The following is a 10,683-nucleotide window of genomic DNA, read 5'->3' as shown; positions in this document are numbered from 1 at the left end:
AACTTCACTTCCGTGTTTACAATAAACTACGGCAAGCATCAAGAAACATTTTCAATGCGCAGTGCGCACGTACTGAGGGAAGCATATATTTTGATGACAAACCACACGTTTATTTGTTACACCTCATGTTGTGGACACAACAATAATAATCGCGACGATATTGATATTGTATAAGTGTAGTCTGCTTGTGTCTTGATACCTTATTTCAGTTGAGACGTGAAATTGTTGCGCCTCTAAACTCAACTGTTCCCAGCAAATGAAGATATAGGCTACGTATAAAATGCAGGGACACATCAAATATGAAACCCTTAACATGAAACATAGGCTACAGATATGTACATAGCCTGCAGGATCTATTAAAATACTTTATAATGGGCTTTTAAAGGTTTAAGCTCATTCACCAGAAACATAGGCTACATACAACATACAAACGTACAATAAGTAATTATTTTGGTTTAATCAATAGGACATGATAGGCCACAGAATATATTTTGATGTCACAATAGAAAGTTAAGTTTAGTACATAGAATTGAATTATTTCCACATGTCTACTTTGGTAATAACATTAAACTCCCCTGTGTACTCCTATTAAGAATGCAGATATATTTGGAATTAAAAATTCATCTATTTCTCTCTTTTTTTAACCCACTATAGCTATAGTTATCATGTCATAATGATCATAATCACAACAACAGCACATTGTGTGTTTGTCAATAGTAATTGAACAAATGAGACAATTTGTATTAATTAAAACCATTCAATGAGTGTAATGTGTATTGGTTTATGCTTATGTTCTGTCTGTTAGATTAAGATATACGTATTACAGTATATTAAAACCTTAAGTTACTTCATTTGTTCTCTATCTATATTTCCTGCATAAAACACCCAAAAATCAATTTTTCAGTGAGAGCAGGTTAAATTGCTTTGTTGTGAATTTTGGTGTCAGGGCAACCCTCATATTTATATTTGGCTCACAATTGTATCATTAATGTCAGAGATTAATGTGGTCAAAGGGCCATCATGAATCAGATTCAGGAAAATTCCATCAAAACATTCAACAGCCGTCATTACTGCAGTGATAAACAACTCACCACTGGATAACAGCTGAAGTACAGTCATTTGTGATTTTACATGAAGGTATCGGCAGATCTTGACATGATCCCCATTTTATGTCGAATATAATGGCTGCATTTTTTTTAATTCATCAGCAAAAGCTGGCACTTATTCTATTTTCGCAAAACCTTTCATGCTGATGTTAACCATGTATGGGAATAATGATGTCAGTGTCTGAGATGATCAGGTCACTGGTAATCAAACATGGGTTAATGCAGTGCGTCATATTTCCCCTCTTGATTTTCATTAGTTTACCCTGAAAAACCCTGCATGATGTCAACACATCACTTTATGCCTGACTGATACAGTACTAATACAGTGTTGGATTACAATTCTGTCAATTAAATACATTTGAACATATTGTTTTTTATAAGTAAAAACTGCACATAATTTATGAAAAACACATTTTCTGTATTAAAAGAAATGTCCTCATTTTTTATGTTTCAAATAAACTGTGGAGCCATTGGACATATTTTGTAAATCATGCTGCTTCTGAAAATAATCAAGAAGTTGTTATTCCACCTTAAAGCAAAATACCTTTTACATGTTTACACAACATAATGCATAGATTGGATAATACAAAGTGCAATGCATGTAACCATTAATATTTATAGCACTGGAGTATGGAAGTTCACAGCTCTTATAGTTCATCAGATTGTTTGGGTGACAGTTACTTAAAATTATGTCATTTCTTGCTCTGTTTATTTCATGTGTTTCTCTTTATTAATTATAAGTGTATATACAGTATGTACATGGCACATGTTTCAGTTGAAATATCGAAATTAAGAAGAATCGAAATTAACAGTAGCATCAATAAAATACAAAACTATTCCGTTTTATTGTCCATGACAGAGGAAGTTTGTTTTAACAAGGCCGACACCTCTGCAAAATGCAAGATATAAACATAAGAAACAACAACAACATAATTTAACATTTGATACGCTAATATCTAAATCATGGATTACAGTCAGCCAATAGTTATGAACTCCATTCTGTCACTTTTGTATTTGATTAATTTAATCAAGTGTTCAGAAATCATTCCCTGTTTTATTTGTCATTCACCCTGCCCTTTACGATGTATGACTTCCTGTCTTTCTATGGCTGTGTTCGAAATGCCTTAATATATACTACATACAACATACTATATACTATACTACGTTCTATATACTGCATACTGCTTTCGGCGGTAGTATGTAGTATGGGGGAGCTTTTCAAATTCATTTTGCAGTATGCTACGCCAGGTGGAAGTAAACAATAACCGCCGCTTCTTTAGCTATAGCGCCCCCTTCTCCTGGAATGCTGCTGCTGTCCGTCATTTCAACTGCTGCTGTGACGTTCCAGCACTTTGCATTGTGGGATACAGTAGGCGAGGTAGACTGGTCCGAAGCATACTGAAATTTTTACGAATCAGCACGACATTCGGTCATTTTTGGCATAATGCACATTTTGCTTTTGTTTGCATACTGCATACTACATACTACATTTTGGCCAAATCAGTACGTACTGCTAGTATATTATGGCATTTCGAACACAGCATATGTTTTCCTGCTTGTTTGATTGTGTCTGATTACCCTCACCTTTCCAGTGTATTTCCCCTGTTTCTGTGCCAGTATGTCTACAACTCTTGCTTTTTAGTGGATGGGTTCTTTGTGGTTCTATTAGTGGTTTCATGTTTTTGTGGACCTTTTTTGGATATTACAGTCTTGCCTGCTATGCCCGAACTCTAGTAAGCCTTTTGTTTTAGTTTTCTTTCATTAAATTAATCTTAAACTCTAGTCCTGAGTCCCATTATTCTGTTTTATACCAAACCTGATAACTCCAACTGGTCAATAAAATCTTATGTCTCTCATGACACTTACACTATGACCAATAAATTAGCTATTGTACTTAATGAAAAATATGTCTAACTGTAATAAGATGTCTCATTGTATTGTATTGTATACTTTTATCAAGCATAACAGCCTGTAGAATGATCTGTCCAATAACAACACAGAGTCTTAAGAGGAAAGATTCTTAGAATCCACAATAGATATTCGCAAAAACAGAGGAGATTAACTAAATTCTTAAGTTTAGGCAGGGAAATATCTTTTTACTACTTACAGCAATAGTTTGAAATTTGGCTAATTAGCTTTTTCTTTCTTCTGCTACCAGCAGCAACAAATAATAGCATAGCTTAGCACAATCAAAACACAGTGGAAACATTTAGCCTTGCTCCATCAAAAAAGAGCAAAATTCACCAAGCAAAGCCTTAAAATGCTCACTGAATTTGATTATTGTTTAAATCTGTACAAAAACCGTGCAAAAAAGCAATTTTCAGTTTTGAGGGGTTACATGCTGGACCATTTATTGGCTTGAATCAGTAACTTGCTAGCTGTATCCCAGTTTCCAGCTTTTATTTTAAACTAAGCTTACTGGCTAACTTTCTATGATGACATGATAGTGGTATAAAACTTGTAAGCTGACTCTCTGCAGGAAAGCAAGGTTGCATAATCTTCAAAAAGGTTGTGCAGAAAGAGTACATGAAAGCCAAGGTGGACAGACTAAAAAGTGTGATTCAGTAAGGTTAGGCTAACTGTACACCAAATATCTTTTAGGCCTCCATTTCCCCAGGCAATGCAGGAGTACAGAATTATTTTTACGCTACAACCCTGAATTATTGCAGTTAATGCTGTAGTTTGTGACACATAGCAAAGCAAGCTGGGAGCTGGAATTTTGTACACTCAATTGGTTTAATAGAAATGTCACGTATAGAAGCTGATGGTATGCTAGCACCTCATAGCTCCTGCGGTTGTCATGATACACAATAATGTGGCTTAAAATGCTTTTCACAATTTTATTATCAAAATGCAAAGACATTTATTTCATATGGCTGTACATCTGTTTTCTTTTATTTCTTGTTTTCTTATTTACTTTGTATTTTATATGCACATCATGCCCTTGTGGAACAGCATTAAAAGATCCACACACAAAAAATTGAAAATAAATTGACCATTTAAATTAAAGGCACTGTTTCTTAAAGTTATAAATCAAACATGAAAACTCTGTTCATTTTTTCCATCAATGTCATCATTACTAATATCCTTCTCACAATCATTGTTACACAAGATGTCTGGTTATATCATCAGAGCACTGGGAGTGCTGGTGGAGCTTCCTCAGTTGGGATTAGAGAGGCAGGTAGCTGGGAGGCTGCAGCAGGTCCCTCTTGCCGTAGGTGGCAGATCCAACGTTGGTCGGTGCGTAGACTGTACCTATAGTATTACTGGAGCGGACCAGGAAGTCTGCTAGCCTTTGGGTGACGCAGGTGGCTGTGTTGCACTTTCTCTTTTCTATGTGGTGACTGGGAGGATAAGAGAAAGTGAAGGAAATGAAGGAAATACTGACAACACAATAACATAAATAGATGGACTGTTTTTCCAAGAGAAGAGACTGACTTCTGTAAATACACTTACCCGTTCATAGCTGTGAGCCCTCTTTGTGGCCGTGTACCTATGAGGCCGAGGAATGGGTTGGAGATTAGCGCTGGAGCTAGCCAGCCGTCACTGTCTGGAAAAGCACTTTCCTGCTCGCTGGATGAGCTGGGACTGAAGTACCTGAATCACAGAGGGGAGAGGGCCAAACACTGATAGCTGATGATACCTCCTTCAAAACATCTACTGGTTCCAAGAGTGAGAAGAAAAAGTGGCCACTTAGTCCCCAACAAGTTGCACAGTGAAGCACTTTCCCACAGATGAGCACAATTGGCTTCCACCTCAGGATTATCAGAGCCCTGCTGCTCCTCACACAGAACATTACAGCCGCTCTAATAGCACCATTTTCATGATATTCAGATGCTCGTCTTCTGATCTCAGGTTAGACACCTATATTGGTTTCCTGCCACTTAGGACAATAGTAATTTCATATGGAATCTAATCTGATTTGGTCAACGATTCAGCACAGAGCAGCCTGCTGCTACTGTTTAAACTCTGCACATAATCTCAGACCACTAAATATATGTAGTTTTCACGAGCCATTACACAGACACACTAAAGAAGTCACTGATCATACTGTACTAATGCACATACCTGTGGCTTGGGGCAGTGGTGACGCAGCGCAGCAACACAAGCAGCACGAGGAGAAGCACAGGCACCCTCAGGTGATACATAATGTAGGACTATTACCTGGATCAACATAATAAATACAGTAGAGTTTTATTTATTGTTACAGAGAAGACAGACCCTCACATGCACATTATCTGCACATAAAAAAAAAAAGGTGTGAAAAAATAAGACATTAAGTGTTTCAGCTGTATGTATTCCCTGTTATGTTTGTCCCTTTTCCCCTCTGTTGTTTCAGCTCTGCAGGTGAATCTGATCCTCAGCAGGGTGCACCTGGTCTGCTAACAGAACTTTAAAGAAGACAGGCTCCAGGAGTAAGGGTTTGCTGTCTTTCTGCCTCTCAGGCAGGGATTTTGGTGTTGGTTTATAAGGAAATTCTGAATTTGACAAGTCGTCGTTACAGGGAGTGTCAATTCTAAACAATCATTAATTCATCTTTAGTCTAATTTAAAGCAGAACTCAGTGATTCTGTGACAATAATCCAACAGCAAATACCAAGCAATTAAACAGTAAACAGCAAACAGTTAGTCTGATGGTATATACATTTTTTTCTGGCACCTAATTTATAATTACAAATAGGGCTGCAAATAATTATTTTCAACAATTATCATTGTTATTGTTGTATTACCTTTTTTTTTTTTCATGAATTTCCCTAATATCTATTAAAAAATCCACTTAACATTTTTTGTCAGTTTGTCCAAAACTCAAAGATATTAACATTTTTTTATTACATTAAAGTAGCAAATCCTCGGAATTGACTATATGGAACTAATATTTCTCCTAATAAAATCTCCTTTGACATCATATGTACAGTATGTACACTAACCAGCCAATGTAATATTTAATGTTATACAAAACAACAGCTGAGTCATGGATTCTACTTTGACAAACTTTTTAATTTTGAATATGTTTTATGCCTGTTAACTGCAGTGTGTTTAATTGAAAGATGCTTCAAATATTCGGCCCCTTCTCCTGTATGGAATGGTTAGACCAAATATTTGGAAACCTCTTAATATCATGTAGTCCAGTTCACCACCCCCTAAAATCTACAACCTCAATAATAGTACAAAAAAAAAGTACAATAACTTCCTGACAGCACAACAACAGCTGTTGTTGTTGGATCAGTTTAGAAACACAAGTGTAACTTATAAAGTGTGAGTGTATTCTGTGTGCACAAGCTGTAGTGCTGCATTATCCTTTCTGTAAATCATACTTGTGAGTGAAATATATTTACACATGTAAACATTTGATGGCTTTTGATTGAATTTTCTCAGTATATTGTTATATTGCATATTTGGTCTCTTTGGAAATACTTAGGAACCTAAATTTAACTCAGTCACACAACATTTTAAAGATCCAAGAAAAATCTCAAAAGAGCAAAAATATCCTATTCAAACTCAATGCAAACTAAAAACACTATACCTTTCCTGTAGCACCCTATTTATTATAGACACATATCCTCTATAAAAACCAAACAAAGACCTTAAGAGAGACGGAGTACTTACTTTCTTATGTATTAGCCAGCAGCCAGCAGATCCCAGCCGTCACTGGAGCAGTCCAGGGTTTGTCAGACTGTCACACAAACTGACTGCAACAGTTATAGGCTCATCGGCTCTGACATCAGCTCTGTCCAAATATAGCTTTGCATTTTCATTTACACAGAGTGGGGAGGACGAGGGGGGAGAAGGGGTGTGTGGGGATGTAGGGAAGACCAATAGCGGTCTTATGTATGTCATACACACTAAGCTCTACCTTAATACACAAAATATTCAAATTTTCACACAAATTCGACACACAAATCTTTGTACGTCACCATCCTCGTCACCACCTTCATCATCATTGTCACCAGCGTCTGACCCACCATAAACCCTCACCAGGGAGAAGAAAGCTGTCCTCCCATTTACCTTGAGACAAAGTTTTAGGTCGCCAAACTCTGGCCCTGCTTCCTCCCTCTGGGCTGCATCAACGATGAATAATATATGTGTAGATGAATTATCATTTATAATTAATGGTGTCTCATTATTTTGATGGGACACGTCACAAACAATTGAGAAAGTACTAATTAATGACGTGATGAAAAAACTTGAGAGTAACAAATGCGTGACCTGCATCTCTGACTAGTTTGAGAGAGGGTGCGTTCCTGTAACCTTAAAGCTGCTATCAATATTTTTATCAACACAATTTAATGGTGTTGCTTGTGACAAACCCAAAGGGAAATAACACCCAAATCTCTCAGCTCTATAGGGTGTGCTTTGGTGTCCTTCAGCTATTGCTTTTATAAAAACAGGAATATTGCACTTATATGTTATAATAAATAAGATAAAGTTCACAGCATTTTACAATGTTTTGTCATTGATGCCTTCGGTGCAGTGTTCAGTGTAGTGATGGCTTTGAGGTAACAGCTTTTCATGAGTCTGTTTTGCTTTGATTGATCTGTAGCGTATCCCTGAGGTCAGGGGGTCAAACAGATGATGGGCAGGATGAGATGGGCCTTTCATGATGCAGGATATCTTGCGTAGACAACGAGAAGACATCTTGCATCAAGAAAGACTCCAAAAACTCGTTACGCTACCTGACCGCCGGGTTAGCAACTATCTTGTGCGCTAATGTGTCTCTGTCTCCACTGGATGTGTAAATTGGCAACAGTTTGGTACAAAAGGAGTCACCTTAAAGGTTTAATATGTAACAGGATGGTATAAACATTACAAAAACAATGGTTAAACCCAGCGTGAGGGAGGAAGTCGGCAAATTACTATTGTTTGCTTAGTTGTCAAATGCTGAGTTAGCAAGTTAATTTTACATTAGCTAGAGCAAGTACTTAATTAGAACGAAACATGATATGAGTAAACATGACAAATCGTAATGTAGTTAACTTAAATGCATTACCTGTCCATGTATATGATTTTGCCTTATTCATGTTCATGATCCAATGCTACTTCGCTACTTCATCCAACTTCGTCTTTTGGTATTGTTCAGCTGCAGAAATAGCATACATTGTTTCAAAAGGTGATGGAAGTGTTTATCTCTTTTCCACCTTCCCCCTTGTTGCCAGTAAGTTTGAATCGAAAGTGACTAAACTCTGATTGATGCCTGGAAATACATGACATCAACCTTTCATGTCACGCCCACTTTAAACGATAAAAATGTCAACTTTTGCTGAAAAATTATTTTTCACTGTTACTTTCTGGTAGCTGGAAAAAGCATGTGCTTCACAGGAGGTGGTTTGTCAGCTGACACAAGGCTTTGTTTGGATCAAACAGAACGTCCACTGTACACATGAAATATTGCATGATAGAAGCAGTGATATCCGACATGGCTGAATGAAAGTGCTAGTATGAAAAAGTCATTATCAGTGAATGCAGGAGGAGAATATATTCAGTTTGGAATGATTACCATGACCATAATTCTGATGAACATAAAGATCATGCCACAGGCTCAGTGGAAGGAAGCCACCACAGGCTGCTGGTAAGTACTGGAGGTTTTCACCACAGTTGTGAGCTAACAGAGATCTTTAGTGCAGTCCTAATGGACACGTAACACCCCCAAACCCACCAAGGCCCAAATAACACCTCCCTGCATTTCCTGTAAGATTCCAAAGAAAAGCTGCAGCAATTGCAGACAAAGAGACAATGACTGGAAATGTTTCAAATTTCTCCACTTTTTGTATGTATACTATAAGCTACTTTAGGAGTCAAAGTTATGCCTTGATTTACTCCACCTTTCCCTGACTGATTTCTGTAGAGAACACAAGGTGATCGTTATAAACAATTGACTTATTATTGAATAAGTGTTGATCATGAGAGAAAGGACAGGGTAGAAGAAAAGAGAGAGTAGGTAGAGAAACAGAAGAGAGTGGGTGGTACGTGTAGGATTTTAAGTCTATTTTTATAAACTTTAGTCTTGGGAAATATGCCCCTTGGATTACTTTGGTTACTGTTGCAAGCCAGGTGTTATATAGATGGCAGCTCATTTTCCTGATCTGTCACAGAGAGAAAGCCACTGATAACACAACAAACCCTCAGTTTACAGTGAGTTGAGAGGACTTCTGCAATCCTTAAGGTATCAGACGTTCTTATTACAACATTTTGTACTTTTTTATATATATATATATATATCGATAGATATATATATTTTGATCTTTATTTTTTACCCTCTGTGTGCTGATTCTTTCCTATTGTATTGTACTGTATAAGCTGCTGGAGACTGAATTTCCCAGAGGGAGTCATCCCAAAGGGATCAATAAAGTTGAGTCTAAGTCTAAGTCTAAGTCTTCTTGTTTCATAAGCAGGAAGTGCAGCTTTGTTTCTATTTTTCCATTCAGCTCAGAGATTTGTGCTCCAATACACAAGCTTAATGTGGCTTTTCCTCTTGCAATGGACATAAATAGGTTCGAAAGTCACCGGGGAATTAGCAGGTAAGTCGCTGGTGCCAGGAAAGGTTACAGATATTTGGTCTCCAATAATCACTAAACTTTTATTGTTTCTAATGTTGTACTACCTATGCAAAAATGGAGGAATGCAACTCCAACTGATGGCCACAGATATCCTGGTTGAATAACAGCCTGTTTAATTAAGAGAGAACCCGTCTCCCAAACATATAACCAGAGTTTATGGCCCGTGATGCATCCGCAGTCAGAAATAAACAGTTACCGTCATCAACACCTACCTGAACTGGGAGAACAAATAGCAGTTGTTTGTTAATTAATTTCATTGAAATGAATGACTCCTTAGTCAGGAAAGCTGTTGTTTTTTTCTGACAAATATTGCTTAATGGTATAATAAGTAGGATTGTCCTAGAAAAATGAAATATAGACTTTTACAAATATAATATAAATCGTCACTTATGGGCCTCTATATATGTGCTTTGGTTTTGCCTTGCATGGGACGTTTTCAGGAGGGGCGCTGTTGTGGTTCAAATTAGCAACTGGGCCCCATTCAGACCGGCAACATGGTAAAAGAGCGATGCAGAGTTGGCCTTCTTTCTGTTGGACAGGTAGGTGCCTCAAAAAGGGTAGGACAAGCTAACCCAAGTTAGCATGCTAGCGCAACGGTAACCGGTGGTTAGCATGCTAGCGCAAAGGTAACCGTGATGATGTCGGTGTTAGCTCGGCAGGGTGGGCATGTTCTTGCACGAGAGAGTGTGCTTCAGGAGGAGGGCCCAGAAATCTTATTTATTATACCTTTAAATATGCAGTTGTGTTAATTATACCACTGATATCTTTCAGACATAGTAATCAGTGGTAGAGTCGGTCGTCTTTCAATCGGAAGGTCGAAGGTTCGATCCCCAGCTCCCTCAGGCCACATGCCCAAGTGTCCTAGTGCAAGACACTGAACCCCAAATTGCTCCCGGTGGCATAGCCAACGGGTATGAATGTGATATCTGATTGACAGTTGGGCACTTGACGTAGCAGCCTCTGCCATCAGTGTGTGAATGGGTGAATGTGATATGTAGTGTAAAAGCAGCTTGAGTGGTCGCA

General features: G+C 37.8%; 1 protein-coding gene across 1 annotated transcript; it reads right to left on the bottom strand.

The window, feature by feature from the left end:
• Window positions 1-3,998: 3,998 nt before the first annotated feature.
• On the bottom strand, window positions 3,999-6,762 carry LOC138599776 (islet amyloid polypeptide). The gene is made up of 4 exons (XM_069671533.1): window positions 6,713-6,762; window positions 5,175-5,270; window positions 4,563-4,703; window positions 3,999-4,450 (listed from the first exon to the last, which is right to left on the bottom strand). Exons 2-4 carry the CDS (start codon window positions 5,252-5,254, stop codon window positions 4,276-4,278), a joined length of 396 nt encoding a protein of 131 aa, XP_069527634.1. The 5' UTR covers window positions 5,255-5,270; window positions 6,713-6,762; the 3' UTR covers window positions 3,999-4,275.
• Window positions 6,763-10,683: the final 3,921 nt, after the last annotated feature.

This window comes from Semicossyphus pulcher, unplaced genomic scaffold (genome assembly GCF_022749685.1).
Source record: "Semicossyphus pulcher isolate SPU_LCO1_2020_fin unplaced genomic scaffold, fSemPul1.0.p SCAF_20, whole genome shotgun sequence".
Taxonomy (NCBI): Eukaryota; Metazoa; Chordata; class Actinopteri; order Labriformes; family Labridae; genus Semicossyphus; species Semicossyphus pulcher.
Note: the sequence above shows the minus strand (reverse complement) of the source record. Positions and strands in the feature narration are given on the sequence as shown.

Excerpts from the sequence above, each read along its gene's own strand:
- LOC138599776 (XM_069671533.1), bottom strand. The coding sequence starts at position 5,254 with ATGTATCACCTGAGGGTGCCTGTGCTTCTCCTCGTGCTGCTTGTGTTG. Across the intron at positions 4,704-5,174 it reads ACCACTGCCCCAAGCCACAG|GTACTTCAGTCCCAGCTCAT; the intron begins GTATGTGCATTA and ends TCTGTGATTCAG. Across the intron at positions 4,451-4,562 it reads GGGCTCACAGCTATGAACGG|TCACCACATAGAAAAGAGAA; the intron begins GTAAGTGTATTT and ends TTATCCTCCCAG.